General features: G+C 39.9%; 1 protein-coding gene across 38 annotated transcripts in view; it reads left to right on the top strand.

Moving 5' to 3' along the window:
- The window catches only part of ATXN2 (ataxin 2), a 127,301-nt gene that overhangs the window by 53,253 nt on the left and 53,949 nt on the right, over window positions 1–20,099 (top strand). For all 38 annotated transcript variants that reach the window (XR_012325142.1, XR_012325141.1, XR_012325140.1 and 35 more), the window contains 4 exons: window positions 14,098–14,222; window positions 17,027–17,118; window positions 17,603–17,800; window positions 19,256–19,434. Coding sequence is in view for 11 of the 38 variants with exons in the window: in XM_019950141.3 (XP_019805700.2) it covers window positions 14,098–14,222; window positions 17,027–17,118; window positions 17,603–17,800; window positions 19,256–19,434 (594 nt within the window). In the remaining 27 variants the exon portion in view is untranslated. The remainder of the gene's footprint in view (window positions 1–14,097; window positions 14,223–17,026; window positions 17,119–17,602; window positions 17,801–19,255; window positions 19,435–20,099) is intronic.

Genomic DNA, 20,099 nt, shown 5'->3' with positions numbered 1-20,099 from the left:
ACTGGACTGCCAGGGAAGTCCCCAGAACTACTGCTTTTTAATATTTAAGTAGGATATGTTTTTCTCTCAGGAATATTTTTGTTATCTCATTTTATCATAGTACTATAAAATTTTGTAATTCGTTTTGTATAGGAAGAATATCAGGTTTCTTCATTATTGATGCATGCTGGTGCAGATTGGTGCTGCCTAAATAGAGCTTCTCGGTCCAATTACTTTATTCAAACTTGTGATAAAGTATATTGTAACATCAAAAGCATTTGTATGGTTGTTTATTGTGGAAGCCCTGTATCCTTTGCACTTGCTGAATGGTGCACTGATCAAGATGTCTGTCCTGTCGTTTAGTCATATTCTAGGCTTTTCCGTTGGTTTCCATCAGAGGAACAGAAACACAAATTAATTTGTAAATTGTATTTTTAACAAGAACAGAACTTAGGTATTTGCTTTTCCACATCAGTTGATTCTTTCCAGACTTTGGTCAAAGGGGTACTTAGGTCAGATCTCAGAAAAGAACAAAAGAAAATGATTTGGGTGGTTTGGTTTGATTCTAACTAGAAAACCATAGAGTCTCTCTTTAAATTTTTAATTAATTTATTTTTAACACAAGGAGTGATGTTTGGACTGAAAATAAGAGACTCTTAACATGATACACTGTACTTTTCCTTGAAGTTGCTTGTTGCTCAGGAAAGAACTTCTTCATGTGGCATACTGTGTTTCTTAGAGCTCATTGTTGCTGCTTTTCCTCTCCTGTATTTGCACTTTTGAAGCTGACATCCTTGAGCTCTCTTGCCTACTTCAGCTGTTCCAATAGTCTCCATCTCAGTTCTCTTGCTAAGGCTCTGTCATTTCTTCCTTGAATGGTAAATTTACTTTGAGTTACAGGACTCAGAAACTTTCTGTAATGATCACAGTCAAAATAACTATTGCTCTAGGCTATATTATTTTGTTGTCAGACATCTCATCCCTTGTTAAAAAATCTACAGTGACCACTGTTGCTTACGGAATAAAGTTGGGATGCCATACCTTGACATTCAGGGCCCTCCCCAGTGGAACTTCTCTTTTTCAACCTCATCTCTCATTATTCCCCAGTATTTATCCGCTTCTTGACCTAAGGTGGTGTTTTCTGCATGCTAGATATTCTTCTCTCCATTTTTGAGCTTGGTTATCTTACTGCTGGATTTATTCTCCACTCTGAATATCTTCCTTCCTAACTAGAATTTTAGATACTTTTTCAAGACCAAGCTCAAATCTCCTTTCCTCTTTAGAGTCTTCCCTGACCTTCCCAGCTCACTGTGGTCTGTTTTGATTGCCTATAACAATGTATTCTAAGCTTTACTACATTTTATTTTCAGCACAGAATAGTTTGTTCCCCCCTACCCCCAAGGAAATCTCATGCTGAATCCCACTTATAAGGCAGTGGTGGGGGAGGGAATTGGGAATTATCCTAGAACCTTACTTATTCAGCTTTTGCTCTGTCTGCTCAGGTACCCTTAAGAAATCAGATTTCATGGCGCACAGTTGAAAAATCAGTTGTCTTACCTCATGTACTGAACACTCAGCTTTACAAAGCAGTGTATATCTTTTTGTGAGTGTATTTTGTCTCTCCCAATGCATTATAATTTTCTGGAGTTCAGACGTCATGTTTATAGAACCTAGGGATGTGTACACCCTGTGGTATCTAGCATAATGCCTTACAGATATGTAGTAGGTACTCAATGTATACTGATTCTTTCAATTGATATTTTTAAAGTTTTATACGTCTTTACACACACTGCACCCAAGCCAGGGAAAAACTAGTAGTTTTTGGTGTTTCTTTTTTTTTCTTCCTTACGTAGACATTGCCGTAGACAACTGGTAATTACCACTCATTTCCAGGAAACTCAAGAAAGCAATTATTCCTAGCCAGACTAAAAGCAGCTTTCCTACAACATGACATATCCAGAGTATATTTTTCTGACAAAAGGTTGCTTCTAGTAGGCATTTTAATACCCTTTTGAAATACAGAAAACAAAATCCCAGGTGCTAACTTTGAAAACAAGACCCAAATGATTCTGGTACAAGTGAGAAAAGTCAGCAGCACAGGTAAGGGAGTGTGAAGTATTAGAACATGCATGCGGGCTATTTTGAAGGTCTTTTTTTTTTTTTTTTTTTTTTTTTTTTTTTTTTTTTTGCGTTACGCGGGCCTCTCACCATTGTGGTCTCTCCCGTTGTGGAGCACAGGCTCTGGACGCGCAGGCTCAGCGGCCATGGTTCACGGGCCCAGCCGCTCCGCAGCATGTGGGATCCTCCCAGACCAGGGCACGAACCCGTGTCCCCTGCATCAGCAGGTGGACTCTCAACCACTGCGCCACCAGGGAAGCCCTTGAAGGTCTTTTAAAGTAATTAATTTGCCTTAGTTGCTGTGTATGTTAGAAATGCATACATACTTGAATTTATGTCAAAGGACACAATGTATTCATTTGTGAAGAACAGTATGAAATCAACTTTACTTCGGTTCAGTTTGAAATCATACGAGTAAAAGATCCCACACCTTAGAGATTAGCTTATTTTATTTTTGTGCTAACCAGCGTAGAAATAAACCCCTTTCTACTTATGGGTCACAAAACTCATTTTCCTTGTTCAAGTACCCTAGAGGCAAAGATATGATTAGGTAGTTCTGTGTTTGGAAAAATGACATTCTTTTCTAGTAAGATAAGAAATTATTTTTTAAGTTTTCAAAATTTTGAGTAAAATGCAGGGTGCAGGTGGTTGGCCTATTGTTCTTTATTTTGTCATGTTGGTCTGTCCTGTCCTGTGGAATGTTGTTAGGTGTTGCATGGATTTGCTCACCAGTGCGTTCTTCTTTATTGTAACATCTCCATCTACTAGAAAGTCATGGTTTTGCCATTATTTGCTTTTATTTTATTTGCACAAAAGACTTTTTTTTTTAATTTAATGTTTTTGGTTGTGCCCTGTGGCTTGCAGGATCTTAGTTCCCCAACCAGGGATTGAACCAATGCCCTTGGCAGTGGAAGTGTGGCATCCTAACCACTGGACTGCCAGGGGATTCCCCCAAGAAACTTTTAAAGACAGGTGTTTGGTCAAGAATTCTAGCTGCTGGGACAAGAAGATTTTATGAGCAGGGAAGTCTTTGTTGCCTGTTTGTAGGGGACATGTGCTATAGAGATGGATCCTGATTTTCTGTCCTGACCCTATAATGTGTGAAGTCAGGATGACCTGTGTTTTGTTTTTCAACACTTTATACTAGTTCTTCCTGATTCATTTTCTCCTTTAAAGCTTAAAGTTGAAGAAAAAACTGAGTTTTGTGGATGTAACCTCAAAGACTTGAATTTTGTGGTTACGTAACTGTCATCATATGGTGTATCAAACAAACCACTTCCAACATTTTAAATGTTAAATAGTTCTGCTTAATAGGCCCAGAATTATGATTAGAAAATAGTTGTGGTTGTTCAAAACGAACATTATCCACTTCTGCATTTTTTAATAGGCAAGTGCTATTGTCTGATTCATATTGTAATGTAATTATAACTTCTTGGTATTTAGAACAGAGGGGTATATACATTTGGAATGTATTTAAGTTTCCCATAGTTTTGTGGCTAAGACCCTTAATATCTTCAAATGTTAGTTTGCAAATGGTAGATATTGCAAAATTTTATTTTCAAGTTGATCATTTGGAACAGAACACTATTCCTGCAGAAATTTAGCTCTGTTACTTCAATATCATTCATTTCCATCTTATTTTAGCAGCCTGCTTTCATGATTTTGTCATCACTTCTAACTGCTTCTCTTCCAGAATGCCCTCCAAGATCTACTCTGACCATAGCCACCTTGACCTTTACTCTTCTACTCCTTTTCTTGTTACCTCTCACAGGGCTCTCTGACCCTTCCCTGGCCTTCCATTTTTAAACTCCTCTCTGTCTACTCCTTCAGCTAAGTAAAGGAGTGTGGCTGGGGAAAATACCATTGTGGTGCTGGTTAGTTAGGAATGTAGGGTTTCTAGCTCCTGCTGGAGCTTCAGCTCAGCCAGACCCTTTTCTAGCCTGTTTCTGCAACCCTAATTAATGAGTACCACCTCCAGTTCCTTACTCTGTTTACCTCATTTCCTTTATCCACAGCAGAATGCTCTTTCTTCCTTCTTTTTTTTTTTTTTTTTTTTTTTTTTTTTGCGGTATGCGGGCCTCTCACCGTTGTAGCCTCTATCATTGCAGAGCACAGGCTCCAGACGCGCAGGCTCAGCGGCCATGGCTCACGGGCCCAGCCGCTCCGCGGCATGTGGGATCTTCCCGGACCGGGGCACGAACCCGTGTCCCCTGCATCGGGAGGTGGACTCTCAACCACTGCACCACCAGGGAAGCCCAGCTTTCTTCCTTCTTTTTAGAACACATAGCCAGTGTTCTTAACCTGGATCCATGGATTTCCAAATGGTTCATGGAGCAGATTCAGGGCATTGATGAACTTGAGTGGGAAAAAATATCACATCTTTATTTTCATTAATCTTTAATTGAAATGGAGCCTTTCTTTTTTTTTTTTTTAAGATGTTGGGGGTAGGAGTTTATTAATTAATTAATTTATTTTTGCTGTGTTAGGTCTTCGTTTCTGTGTGAGGGCTTTCTCGAGTTGTGGCAAGCGGGGGCCACTCTTCATTGCGGTGCGCGGGCCTCTCACTATCGCGGCCTCTCGTTGCGCAGCACAGTCTCCAGATGCGCAGGCTCAGTAGTTGTGGCTCACGGGCCTAGTTGCTCCGCAGCATGTGGGAATCCTCCCAGACCAGGGCACGAACCCGTGTCCCCAGCATTAGCAGGCAGACTCAACCACTGCGCCACCAGGGAAGCCCGGAGTGTTTCTTTCTGTTATTAATGCAGACAACAAACCACTAGTGTTAGCAGTATCTGTGACTTCCACGCCTATAGAATTCAGTTAATTTTATATCACTTGTATAGATTTGGATTTTTAAAATTAATTAATTAATTTGGTTGCGCTGGATCTTAGTTGCGGCAGGTGGGCTCCTTAGTTATGGCATGCAAACTTTTAGTTGCAGCATACATGTGGGATCTAGTTCCCTGACCAGGGATCGAACCTGGGCCCCCTGCATTGGGATCGCAGAGTCTTAACCACTGCGCCACCAGGGAAGTCCCTAGATTTGGTTGGGTTTTTTGTGTTTTTTTTTTTTAATTAAAAAATTTTTTTTATTATTTATTTTTGGCGCATTGAGTCTTCATTGCTGCACACATGCTTTCTCTAGTTGCAGTGAGCGGGGACTACTCTTCGTAGCAGTGTGCAGGCTTCTCGTTGTGGAGCATGGGCTCTAGGAGTGTGGGCTTCAGTAGTTGCAGCACGTGGGCTCAGTGGTTACGGCATGTGGGCTCTAGGGCGCGTGGGCTTCAGTAATTGTGGTGCGTGGGGCTCAGTAGTTGTGGCTCATGGGCTCTAAAGCGCAGGCTCAGTAGTTGTGGTGCACGGGCTTAGTTGCTCCACAGCATGTGGGATCTTCCCGGACCAGGGCTCAAACCCGTGTCCCCTGCATTGGCAGGCAGATTCTTCACCACTGCGCCACCAGGGAAGCCCTCCTTTAATTTTCTGTGTATTTTTTGCATTTAAATCCATAGGCTTTTTGCAAATGCTGAAGGGGTCCGTAGATCAAAGAAAAAGCTTAAGAATCCTTAATCTATAGGCTCCCTGTGCCCTGTTTCCCTGCAGTTTTCTCTCTCTTGCCTGAGGACAGCACCTCCACTTGTCCCTTTGCTTTTGTTCCGTTCTGCACACCCTGGGCCCTTACTGTGTTCATTATTCCTATCTTATTTGTTTATCCTATTCTTTAATACTGTGTTCTTTAATATTAACTGTATAATAAAATACATGGTTTAGTATACATTCATAGTGTAAAAACTTACGTAGAACTGAAGAATATAAAAAGGTAATCGCTCCTCTGGCCTCAAATTCCATTTCCCTGGGGGAATCCTATGGACTTGTGTGCAATTCAGAAAAATATTATTTTTAACCCTACTCTAGTCTGTATTAGAACACCTTTTACTTCCCCCTAAATTATATTTTAGTGCTTTACACATTAGATTCTAAAAGATTTACTCCACCTCTGTAATTACTCTCCCTTAGCTAGGGGCTTCGTCAGGAAAAGATGGGGATTGTGTCTTAGTCAAAAATGAATCCCCAGGGCTTCCCTGGTGGCGCGGTGGTTGAGAGTCCGCCTGACGATGCAGGGGACACGGGTTCGTGCCCCGGTCCGGGAAGATCCCACATGCCGTGGAGTGGCTGGGCCCGTGAGCCATGGCCACTGGGCCTGCGCGTCCGGAGCCTGTGCTGCACAACGGGAGAGGCCACGGCAGTGAGAGGCCCGCATACCGCAAAAAAAAAAAAAAAAAGAAAAAAAAAAAAAAAATGAATCCCCAGCTCATCCAAACTGAATGACCAGCACATACATTATCGGTACTCAGCAATGCTAAAATTGAATTAAAAATGGCCTCTTAGTTGCTATGTTGGCACCCCCTGTAACTGATGCTCTGTTGTGTATAGATTGGTCCATATAAAACTCATGGTACATGACGAGAAAATATTTTTTAAAAAATTATTTATTTATTTAATTTTGGCTGTGTTGGGTCTTCGTTTCTGTGCAAGGGCTTTCTCTAGTTGCGGCAAGCGGGGGGCCACTCTTCATTGCGGTGCACGGTCCTCTCACTATCGCTGCCTCCCTTGTTGCAGAGCACGGGCTCCAGACGCGCAGGCTCAGTAGTTGTGGCTCATGGGCCTAGTTGCTCCGTGGCATGTGGGATCTTCCCAGACCAGGGCTCGAACCCGTGTCCCCTGCACTGGCAAGCAGATTCCCAACCACTGCACCACCAGGGAAGCCCGAGAAAATATTTTTTTTAACTGTTGAAAAATGTCACAGTATTAATAATTGATCAAAACAGAACAATATCATTGAAATAAGTTTTTTTAGTTATCTGGGATGTCAGTGTTTGAGAAAAAGTAGATTTAATTGAGAGATGAAATGGGTAGCTGAGGATTTTGGTGAAGACTTTTCTGAAAGTACATTTGAGGGCTTCTGATGTCAAGTCTGATAATGATTTTTTAATTTCATTCACTTTTATGTCATTTTGTAGTTATAATTTTAAATTTATTTTTATTAACTTAAAGCCTGTCACTAGCACATTAGTTGTTTCACCACTATTCTGGCCATTTAAAAAAATCTCAGACAACTTTGATTTTTCATAGTCCTAATTGACTGAGGATATATTGATAGAAGAGGAAAAGTTGAGCAGAGAGCATTTATTTCCTGGGTGTGGGGCTGAAGAATGCCTAAGAGAGAGGCTGCGCATTGGTTGAGACATTTCTTTCTGATTACCACCAGGTGGCAGCACTGGCTCAGAACGACTGGGTTTCTGCCCTGAATTAGAAGGAAGGGAAGGTTTAGAGGCAGGGGACAACATTATGCCCTTTCCCTCTGTCTCCCCCTTTCCCTAAATTGGATGTCATAAGGCCGGGAATGAAGCACATCTTCGTTATATTTTATTATCTGATCATTTTATTGTTTTCTTTTTTTCTTTCTGTGCTTGTAGTTCCTTCAGAAACAGGTAACGTTTTTCTGCCAGTCACATTGTATTCTTGCTTCTTGCTTTTATAATGCTTTTGCTTCTTATCGCAGAGGATAATGGAAAATTAATATATTCTGACTTTATGGCATTGGAAAATCTGCACACAAATTCGCACAGTTGCAATTAGATTATAGCCAGTTGATTTTCTGAATTTTGCAGAAATCCTGGCAATAACATTTTACTATTTAATACCAACAATGATTTTTCAAAAATCCAAACATGGCTGTTAATAAAATAACATATTCAGGATTTACAGTAGTAGATAATGGTAATAGTGTAGAATGGAATATCCTGGTCTTGCTTCCTTCTAACTAATGATACTATGTTGACCTGAAATACAGTATTTAGGATCAGGCTTTTCCCTGCCATCTTGACACTTTAGCCTCATTTTGCTGATTCTCTACTTCTGCACATCTTATGCACGTCTTTCCCTAAACCATTTGCTCATCTTTATATTTTGGGGGGGATTTATATCAACTTTATTTCAACTTTGCGTATTTTTTATGACATGTGCATTATTGTTTCATCGCTTTCAAACCTGCCTCATGTTTTTCACAGTTAACTTTGATTTATTCTTGTGAGCAGACTTGAATCAAAGCACTACATTTACTAATGATGGTAGATTCTTCTGAAGCTCTTTTCTTAAACATCTTTATTGGAGTATAATTGCTTTACAATGGTGTGTTAGTTTCTGCTGTATAACAAAGTACATCAGCCATACATATACATATATCCCCATATCTCCTCCCTCTTGCGTCTCCCTCCCACCCTCCCTATCCCACCCCTCTAGGTGGACACAAAGCACCAAGCTGATCTCCCTGTGCTATGTGGCTGCTTCCCACTATCTTGTTTTACATTTGGTAGTGTATATATGTCCATGCCACTCTCTCACTTTGTCCCAGCTTACCCTTCCCCCTCCCTGTGTCCTCAGGTCCATTCTCTATGTCTGCGTCTTTATTCCTGTCCTGCCCCTAGGTTCTTCAGAACCTTTTTTTTTTCCTTTTTTAGATTCCATATATATGTATTACCATATGGTATTTGTTGTTCTCTTTCTGACTTACTTCACTCTGTATGACAGTCTCTAGGTCCATCCACCTCACTACAAATAACTCAATTTCGTTTCTTTTTATGGCTGAGTAATATTCCATCATATATGTGCCACATCTTCTTTATCCATTCATCTGTCGATGGACACTTAGGTTGCTTCCATGTCCTGGCTGTGGTAAATAGAGCTGCAGTGAACATTGTGGTACATGACTCTTTTTGAATTATGGTTTTCTCAGGGTATATGCCCAGTAGTGGGATTGCTGGGTCACATGGTAGTTCTATTTTTAGTTTTTTAAGGAACCTCCATACTGTTCTCCATAGTGGCTATATCAGTTTACATTCCCACCAGCAGTCATTTGCTCATCTTTAAAAAGGGACTTTCTTTGGGGGAAATTTTAAAATTAAGGAATATCATTCCTTACTAATAGATACATACTTTTGTGTTTTCCCTCCCCTGCTTTTCTGCCCTCAAAGGAAAATGTGATGCTAAGTAACAACCTGTGAACAGTTAATTCCTTTATAAGGTTGGTATTGTAAACAGAAGATTTAACATGAAAATGTAGCATTAAAAAAATTAGGTTGTTTAATAATGGCCTCTTAATACCACCTCAATTGTAATTAGCAGAGTATAACTTGGTTCAGTGAAGTTTTAAATGCTTGCTTTTTCACATTGGCTCCCTGTTTGGGATTCTTTTTGATTTTGTTTAAAATCATACTGATAGAAATATATTTAAGCTATTTTTATTGTATATTTCAGTCTTTCAATTTGAGGACAGCTTGGCTCAGTCCCTAGTCTTTCCTAAATACTTTGAAATAGCACATGTACCCTACAATGATAAAAGTCCACTTATGTGGATCTGTTAAAAAAAAATCTTCTATTCTGGGTTTTAATTTCTTGAATAAAAACATATTTAATGCTGGGTTTCCATCTAAGTAAATGCTTTACTCATTTAAATATATGCTTTTCAAAAACTAGTGTGATTAAAACATTAACAGGATCTTAAATATGAATTAATAATCCCACTACTTCTTGTAGAACAGCGGTCCCCAACCTTTTTGGCACCAGGGGCCAGTTTCGTGGAAGACGATTTTTCCGGAGGTGGGTAGGGGATGGTTTTAGGATGATTCAAACGCATTACATTTATTGTGCACGTTATTTCTATTATTATTACATTGTAATATATTATGAAATAATTATACAACTCACTATAATGCAGAATCAGTGGGAGCCCTGAGCTTGTTTTCCTGCAACTAGATGGTCCCATCTGGGGGTGATGGGAGACAGTGACACCTGAAGTGTGTTGCTTATGTCCAGTCTACTCTGTGATCTCGTTTTGGTCGCTGTCACTGCAGAAAACCCTGCTTCACAAAGATAGGATGTTGGAAATGGAAGCAGGCTTTTCAGTGCTTTTGTGGCAATCTCAGGATATTCCACCTTGACTTTAATAATCCAGAATGTATGGAGATTTGAAGTTGTCTCAAACATACTTTTAAGGCCACTGTCATTTGCAGTCTCGAGCAGTTGATCGTCTTCTAGCACGAACAAAGTTGATTCATCTGGTTTATTCACAAATGGGTCGCGGATCCATTCCTTCCCAGTTCGGGGGTCTTTTGTGTTTGGGAAGTAATGCTCAAACTCTTTTGAAAGCTGAGATAGGTGATCATGCATCAGCTAGGAGAAAGAAGGCCCTGGCTCAGTTTCTTTCAAAATCTTTGCTAATGTTTGAAACATGTCAAAAATCCCAGTGTTCACTTGTTGCCCCCATAATTCCAATTCAGCTTTGAATGCAGCCACCTTATCTGCCCACTTGAACACAGTTATCATTCTCCCTTCAAGTGACAGATTGAGTTTGTTGAGCAGGTTGAATATGCCACACAAGTAAGCAAGTTTTGCGACCCATTCTGTGTCACTGAAATGTGCTGCCAGTGGTGACTGTTTTTCTAAAAGAAATCTCTGGAGCGGCTCTCGTAACTCAGAAACTCTGGCCAGTGATCTACCTTTGGAAAGCCATCTCACTTCTGTGTGTAAGAGAAGACATGTGTGCTCTGCGTCCATCTCCTCACAGAGCTGCCTGAGCAGACGTGAGTTAAGGGCATGTACTTTAATGTGGTTGATAATTTTAATCACATCCTGCAAGACGTTGTTAAGTTCAGGTGACATTTTTTGGCTAGCCAGCATTTCTTTATGGATGACACACGGTGTATAGACTGACATTCAGAAGAAACCTCTTTGACCCGACTAGTGAAACCAGAAAAACGTCCACTCATGGCAGCCGCTCCGTCCGTGCATATACCGACACAAAATGACCAGTTGAATTTTCCTGATGTGTAATCATTCAAAGACTTGAATAGTTCTGCAGCTGTGGTGGTGGTTGGCAACAAAAGTGCACATAACATATCATCACGCACATCCTCCTGAAAATTACATCGCACAAAAACAAGCGTTGTTGCCTTGTCAACATCGGTAGACTCGTCAACCTGGATTGTGTACCACGGCGACTCATTAATCCTCTCTAACAATTGTGCCTCAGTATCCTCTGCTATTTCATCAATTCGTCTAGTTATAGTGCTAGCCGAAAGAGGAACACGTGCCACCTTTTGAACTGCAGCCTCTCCTAAAAGTTCACGACAAATGTCCTTAGCAGCAGGCAGGATCAACTCTTCACCAATAGTAAAGGGCTTCTTAGCTTTAGCAATGCGGTTAGCCGCTAAGAGAATGATGCTCTCAGTGCAGACACATTTGATGAAGTGGTGGCCTTCAGTAATTGCTTCTGTTCTTTGTGTTCACGTTTTTTTCTTTTGAAAAACTCCAGAGGCTTGTCTTTTAATTCAGGGCGCTTGGTCTCCATGTGGCAAAGCAGTTTTGAAGGTTTCATGGCTTTGTTGGTTAGCTGGTCACCACATATTATACAAGTGGCTTGGAGAATGTGAATCACCTGTTGCAATGAACCCATAATTTAAGTAGGACTCTTGGTATTTTCTTTTCAGTGCAGCTTTCTTTTTGTTGGCAGTCTCAGAGTCTTCTGCTGTCTCATCATTGGGTCTTTCCCCCTTTTCAAAGAAGTTCTCCAGTGATGTTTGTTTTCTACTCATTTTGGCTAGGGTTAGCTTATGGGCTTACCAAAACTGTGACTGAGACAAGTGCACAGTGCGGGAAAGAGGCGCAGACAGAAGTGGTAATTAAAACAATGTGCGGGCCACGCACGGACTAAAATAAGTGTCGGATTCTGACTTAAAGCCTGCCACCAGATACAGCTGTAAATTGAAGTACAACAACTCACTTGCCCCTATAAAGCCTGTCACCGGATGCAGCTTAATTGTCACTTGCCACTCACTGGCAGGGTATTGATACGAGTCTGCAAGCACTTATGGTCTCTGTGCAGTCAAACCTCTCCGCTAATGATAATCTGTATTTGCAGCTGCTCCCCAGCGCTAGCATCACTGCCTCAGCTCCACCTCAGATCATCAGGCATTAGATTCTCATAAGGAGCACACAACCTAGATCCCTCGCATGCGCAGTTCACAGGTTTGTGCTCCTGTGAGAACCTAATGCTGCCGCTGATCTGACAGGAGGCGGAGCTCAGGCGGTAATGGGAGTGTTGCGGAGTGGCTGTAAATGCAGATGAAGCTTCTGTTGCTCGCCTTGCTCTCACCTCCTGCTCTGCAGCCTGGTTCCAGTACCAGTCCGTGGCCCGGGGGTTGAGGACCCCTGTTGTAGAAGATAACATGACTGGTTTGTAATTTTTCTGTGGTCTAGTTTTTTGTTCTAATTTTGTGAGAATTAAAGTAGGGAATTTCAGCCACCTAATGTAAGTCATTATTTGATGTTTTTCTTGGAGCATCTCACATTCTTGAAAATACACATGGCAAAATCAGTTTTACCAAGAATTTCTGTGACTTTAAGATGATGTAGAGTAGAACTTGACTCAGGCAAGTATCATATAAAGCCAAGTTTTTAGGGCCATCAGTGGCTTACAGCTGAAGATGGCATTATGAAGATAACATCAGTGGTTAGAACCTCTTAGCTTTTCCAAAATGCAGTCATCTTCCAGTGAATGCTAATCCCACTCGCAGCTGAGGCCTGCTGCTTTGGGGATCCCCCTTGGTACGCTCTTGGCTCTTATAATTGCTAGCAACAGGAGCCATGCTGCCTGATAGAGCTGGCAGCTAAGCCCATAGGTGCAGTTATGCTTTCATTCCCTAGTGTGCATGAATACACACCCACATCCACTTATCCACCTGTAGTTTGAGATGAGAGGAGGTAAGAGCTAGCTAGGCTTATAGTGCCATGCCTAAATTTGCTGGCTCAAGTTTCTTATTTCACCATCACCTTGCCCACTGGGGAGCCAATGACAGTTTTAGAAACAGTACCAAATCAGAAATCCCTCTGGAATTATCTCTTTTGAAGGAGACGCAGGTGTTGATTTTTTCCCTTCCTCCTCCTCCTTGATGGCAGCTTGAAGTAAGGGTGAGGGTGTGGTGACTGGGAGCCAGTACTCTCTAGGAGAGCCAGATCAGCAGAAGTATTACTCCGCAGCCCTGTGCTAGGTGATACCCTATAGGTCCGGACATCTAAATGTAAGCCGGTATCTCCAAAGCATTTCCGAACACTGTCATTGCCCAAGTAGACCTTTATTTAGCTGGGTCCTAACTTCCAACTAGAGATTTTCTTTTCTAGACAGCAGCTATGATATATATAGTTCCTGTCATGTGAGCATACTAATGCCATTCTGCTCTCACAAGCTAGTGCTTTTCAGTAACGTTAGCAGAGGAGGAGAGGATACATTAGGTGAGAAAGTATTGACAGGAAGTCCAGGTAGGCCTGCCACCTGAACCTTCTGGGGACAGGTAACACTGTGGGGCCTGAGCTTTGTATTGGAGTGGCTCTAGGGAAATACGGGTTCTGTGTGGGGGTGGGTCACTTCGAATGGCTTTAGTTACTAATGGCAACGGTATGTTAGGATACTGACCTCTGCATGTAGACGTGGATTTGGAAAGTTAAAAGATCAGCATACGTTTGGCTGAAGGAGCTCTGAGGGCATATCTAATTACTGGGTCTGTTAAACAAAAGAGATCTTGTTTTAGATGGATTGATAGAAAATTTCTGGATCAATTCTGAAACACAAAGCAATTATTTTTAATACAACTTATGACTTGTGTGACTACATTATAACATTTCATGTGGCTTAAAATTATATGGGTAAAACATACTTTCAACAGTAATCATCTATGATGCCATTTACTGAATTAAGTTTTTTGAAGGTTATAATATTAGAAGCATTACACATCTGAAAGCATACTGTTAATGAATGCTATTCTTTCTGTATCAGAAATTCACTTTTCATAATTATTTTTTAGCATACGTCTCTGTTGATAAATCCATGTATGTATTCACGTAGCCCATTGTCTGGTTGTATGATCTTTCAACCAAAACCATCCTTTGCAGATGCTTTTACTGACTCTGCTATCAGTGCTAAAGTGAATGGTGAACACAAAGAGAAGGACCTGGAGCCCTGGGATGCAGGTGAACTCACTACCAGTGAGGAACTGGAGGCTTTGGAAAATGATGTTGTAAGCAAAATCTTTTCGATTAGTAACGCTATGGTCATGTGATATGGTATGACATCCTATCACTTGGTTTTAATTTAAGTATGTTGTTGTGAATATATTTAAAGTAGCAGTTTTATTGTGTAAATAGACTTTGCCCTATGCAGTATATACAGAAAAATGTTTCTTTGGGATGCTTATGAATTATTTGTATGTTTTTAAAGTAAGTCCTAATAAGCAATAAAAATTTAAATTGGAAACCATGGGAAACTAGAAATGCTGGCATGTTTTGCTTTGAGTACTCTGCAGAATAGGCAGCCTAAGGAAAGTGGTGTCTTGTCTGTTGACTTTACCTAGCGGTGAGGTCAAAGTGTGACTTTTAGGCTTCTTGTCTGTCAGAGAGGCACTCATTATTAAGATATATTGTTAGATTACATTAGAATTAAAGCAATAAGTAAATTTCTTTGTCTTAAAATTAGGAACATTCTCAACAAAAATCTATTTCCAGAAGGCTCTTGGCATATATTATTTTTACTTTTCCCATAACACATCATCTATAAATCAAATACTTAATAATGACTCTGTCATTAGGATTCTGTAAATTCTGTTTCTAAACTGTGGAGATAGAAGCAAAGTTTCTTGCCAAAAATGAGTGTTTAGATAGTAAAATTTGAATGGGATGGGGGACTTCCCTGGCGGTCCAGTGATTAGAACTTCACCTTCCAATGTAGGGGGTGGCATGTTTGATCCCTGGTCGGGGAGCTAGGATCCCATGTGCCTCGTGGCCAAAAAACTGAAACATAAAACAGAAGCAATATTGTAACAGATTCAATAAAGACTTGTAAAAAAGTGGTCCACATCAAAAAAATCTTTAAAAAAAAATTTTCAAAGGGATGAAGAATCTTTCATTGAATATTACAGAAAAGTCTTATTTAACAAATCTGCGTTTGATGTTTAAGTTCTAGTTGCAAAACTGGAAATACATAGACAATGCATCATTATTAATTTTCAAACTTTTTAAAGAAGCACATATAACTGAATGTGAAGGTTCTCAGGTTTGTGCAGCACATCACCTCTGTGGAGGATATGGAAAAGCAGGCACTCTTTTTGTTTTTTTTTCTAATTGATAGCAAAGCAGTTAAATTGATAGACGCTTTCTAGAGAGTATTCTGGCAATGTTTTATCAAAATTTAAAACACACATACACTTTATTTAATCTATGCTGGGTCTTAGTTGCGGCATGCGGGCTTCTTAGTTGTGGCATGCGGACTCTTAGTTGCGGCATGCATGTGGGATCTAGTTCCCCAACCAGGGAACAAAGCCGGGCCCTCTGCATTGGGAGCATGGAGTCTTACCCACTGGACCACCAAGGAAGTCCCCACACATACACTTTGGTCCAGCAATTCTACCTCTGAGAATTTATCCATAAGACTTTAAAATAATTATGTATGAGGATGTTTTTCACAGCATTTTATTCTAATAGTGAAAAATAGGAAACATCCTAACTGTCCATCAATAGGGCATGGGTTAAATAGATTTATTGTACCTCCGTTCAGTTGAAGTACTGTATGTCCACTGGAAAGAAAGATATTCTGGGAAGATATCTAAAACTTACTAAAAGAAAAAGCAGGGCTTCCCTGGTGGCACGGTGGTTGAGAGTCCGCCTGCCGATGCAGGGGACACGGGTTCGTGCCCTGGTCTGGGAGGATCCCGCGTGCCACGGAGCGGCTGGGCCCACGAGCCATGGCCGCTGAGCCTGTGCGTCCGGAGCCTGTGCTCCGCAACGGGAGAGGCCGCAACAGTGAGAGGCCTGTGTACTGCAAAAAAAAAAAAAGAAAAAGCAAGTTGCAGAGAATTTTCAAAAAAGAGAGCTGATGATAATAATCATATTCTTACATATGTGCAGAGAATGTCTGGAATTATGCCCAAGAAGTTGTTAATGGTGGTTATCTGTGCACACTGGGATTGGCAGATTTTACTTTTCACTGGATGTCTTTCTGCACTGTTTAAATTTTTTACATGGAGCATATACTAAAAGAGCATATTTTAAAGCTTCCATAGGTAACTGATTTCCTACCCGCATGTGTTAGGCCGAAGTAGTTGATTTAGTGGTGGAATTGAATTACATTATAGTTTTATCTGGAGTAGCACAGAGGGAGCCAAGGTTAATGGGTGACCTTAGGGGCAAGTTTTAGTCTTGAAATTGCCATCAACATTGCTCAGATGACGCTGTGCCCTCTTCTGACATGGATAATGATAACCCCTTTCTATCAGTCAGACCTGATGATCAGTCAACTCAAAAAGGTTTCAGGTAAATACCTTGTAGAAAGGTCACCGTTAGGGAGTAGGGAAAGGAGAGAACCCTGACCTGAGGATATTTTATGAAGTAACTAAAATGTTCTGAACTTTTACTAATAACATCTCAAATAATTGTTTCATATACAGTTGACCTTTGAACAGCACAGGTTTGAACCACACTGGTCCACTTATACGCATTTTTTTGCAATAGTAAATACTATAGTAATGCACTATCCAAGATTGGTTGAATCTACAGATTTTCGACTATGCCTGGAGTCAGTGACCCTAACACCCCACCCCCCGAATTGTTGAAGGTTCGACTGTAGTTATTTACCAACTTGTAGGGGCTGATGTGTAGAAGAAAGTTTTTCCTTAAGACATTTTTAAAGCAAATTTTTGCCTGTTTTTTAATTTTGCTAGATTTTGCTTGAATAGTACAATAGATATTGTTAACGTAGATTTCGACTATAACTGAATTAAAGAAGACAAATACTTTGTCATTTTGAAAAATGAGCTTCATTTTCTTCTAGTCTAATGGATGGGATCCCAATGATATGTTTCGATATAATGAAGAAAATTATGGTGTAGTGTCTACATATGATAGCAGTCTATCTTCATATACGTAAGTTTTAAAAGTTTGCTTTTGTTTTAATACATATTTGCCTTTGATTTTCATCAACCTAAATTACGATGTTGAATAAATGTTTCTGTTGGATTTTAAGTTAAACGATTATGTGAAAGAATTATCCTTTTCCTACCTATGCTGATAAATTCTCATTAAAACAGGGATTAAATATAGTTTACTTATACCCTAATTTTTTGCTCTAAATAAATTTTGTTTCATTTTTACACTGTAAAAACTCTAAGTTGGTAAGTGCAGAGGTTATGGGGGAATAGTCAATTTAACCAGTTTTGGAAATGTTATATTTCTCTAGGGAAAAGGTAATAAGAAAAATCAAGTTTTGATTTATAAATAGATGACTGTAGCTCTCTTACAGTTTTACCAGCATTTTAAACTCTGAACTCTCTTAATAGTTGATTGTGACAGATATGTAAACTATGACTGAAAAATACTCACTTTGCTTTTTCTTTTCTTCATGTTTCAGGGTGCCCTTAGAAAGGGATAACTCAGAAGAATTTTTAAAACGAGAAGCAAGGGCAAACCAGTTAGCAGAAGAAATTGAATCAAGTGCCCAGTATAAAGCCCGGGTGGCCCTGGAAAATGATGATAGGAGCGAAGAAGAAAAATACACAGCAGTTCAGAGAAATTCCAGTGAACGTGAGGGCCACAACATAAACACTAGGTATTTAAAGGAAATCATGATGCAGTATTTTGGATACACAACTCAAGGTCTGTGTGAGAAGGTGTATTATTATTATTATATTTCATCTTCCTTTAATCTAGCTTAGGTAGAGAATGCAAATGGAGTTGGTTTCAGGTTCTGTTAGAGAAAAGATTACAGTCATCTTGGAAAGTATTTTTTGAGCATCACCTCTGTGGAGCCAAGTGTTGGATATACAGTGATGAGCAAGTCGAGGTCTGGAAGAGCTTGTTAAAGAATAATGAACAGGTTGCGGGGGGAGTACATATAATTACAGTTCGTTATGATTTCCTAGATTAGAGGGGTGGTCAGAGTACTAGAAACATGCAAGTGAGGAGGAACTAGCATAACTTTGTGGGGTGAGAGAATGTCTAACAGAGGAGGTGATGTTTTGTGATAGGATAGTAGATCTGTCTGCCACTCAAAGAGACATAAAACAGAGGAGTTCCTTGTATGGTGAAAGAACTTGTCCAGTTCAGGGAAAACCTAGTTGTTTCATATGTCTGGAATACACAGTGTATGTTGAGGTTGCAGTGGTAACAGCTGGTGATAGGAACTGAGGTAGTGAAACTCTTTCTGTGTCATGTTAAAAAGCACCCTGTAGATAGGGGATGGCATGAACCAACTATGGGACATTGAGAACTGGCTGAGACATAGAGATCAGTTATTGTATTGAAGTAGTTCAAGTGTGAGAACTTGGTGACCAGTGAGACCAGAACCAGTGATAGAAAGGTTAGAAAAACCAGGGATGACCCTGAGTTTTATTTGATAAGCAGATTGGTGGTTGTACTGGTAATGGCGGTAGAAAACATGGAGCAATCTTGAGGGGAGATAGAGTGAGTCCATTTGTGCAATTTACTGCATTTGAGGGGCTCACAGGTCTTTTATGCATTTATTCATAAACATGTTGAGAAACAGCTGCTACATACCTGGTAGAATAAGATACACATTCTGTCTTCAAGGCACTCACAGCTTAGGAGTCGTGATTTGAATTAAAGTGTTCAGGGAGAGATGTTGAGACTGTGAGACTGACAGTGTGGATTTGGGGGATTGATGTTGAAGCCATGAAAAACTAATGAACAGCCACCAAGAGAAGAGATCACAGAGAAAACAAAGTAGAGAAAACCAAGGAAGAACAGTTTCGAGAAGACAGATGTTGATTGATAGAAACAGCCATAAAGAGGCCAAGTGGATAAGAATGAATACACATCTGTTATATTTTGTCCTTAGCAGGAATATCTGAGGGAAAGGAAAGGCCAGAGGCTAGAGCTTAGAGTAAGATGGAAGGATAGGGGTGTCTGGAAGTGGGGCCGTTTGGTTTTAAGTGTTTAACCTTTTAATAACAAGCATTCCCTTCTGCCTAAATTACTTTTAGATATGTTTCATTGGCCTGGTATCTATTAGGATAAAATGATTTAAAGGATCTCTCATTTTCAGGGAAAATAAATATATTCCTCCTGGACAAAGAAATAGAGAAGTCATATCCTGGGGAAGTGGGCGACAGAATTCACCGCGTATGGGCCAGCCTGGATCGGGCTCCATGCCATCGAGATCCACCTCTCACACTTCAGATTTCAACCCAAATTCTGGTTCAGACCAAAGAGTAGTTAATGGAGGCAAGTATTTTGACCAAATTTGTCAATGTCATTGATCAAATACATAGTTTTCTGAATATTTAGTTTTACATCGTTGATAAGAACATGCATACCTTTAATGATTTCTGTGGAGTAGTTTTCACTTAATTTAAATTTGCCTTTGTGGATATCAAATTAGTAAAACTAGTAAAAATTAGTATGTTATTGGCATATACAGCATTTAGCATGATGAAATACTCATGTATTAAGATAAAGTGCTAAATGTAACCAAAGACATTCACTTGGCAAAAAGAACACTCCACATATGTGAAGAAATTGGAAACTTTGGGTAGGTTCTCAGTTTTAAAAATACTGGATGATAGAATTATTTAGATATAGTTTACATGGAAAATCCCAATCTGTGTGAGAGACTCAGTGGTTAATATAGATTCATTTTTATGAACTGTTTGTTTATATATTTATATTCTGCTTACTTCAAGAAAGGATTTGAGGTAACTTGCAATACAAGACACAATCAAGAGTCATGTGAAGATGGTGAAGAAAAAATGTGCTTAAAAAAAATAGAAACAACTCTTAGTGTAAGGGTGAATATTGTAGTTTAGCTTAAGTAAAATACAGAAACTTGAGTCTCTAGTAGGAAGATATTTTTTTCTATTCTGCTTCCGTATATAGGTTAAATATAGCCC

The sequence above is a fragment of the Tursiops truncatus genome, chromosome 13 (assembly GCF_011762595.2).
Source record: "Tursiops truncatus isolate mTurTru1 chromosome 13, mTurTru1.mat.Y, whole genome shotgun sequence".
NCBI classification, from domain to species: Eukaryota; Metazoa; Chordata; class Mammalia; order Artiodactyla; family Delphinidae; genus Tursiops; species Tursiops truncatus.
This window is presented reverse-complemented; position numbering and strand designations above follow the sequence as displayed.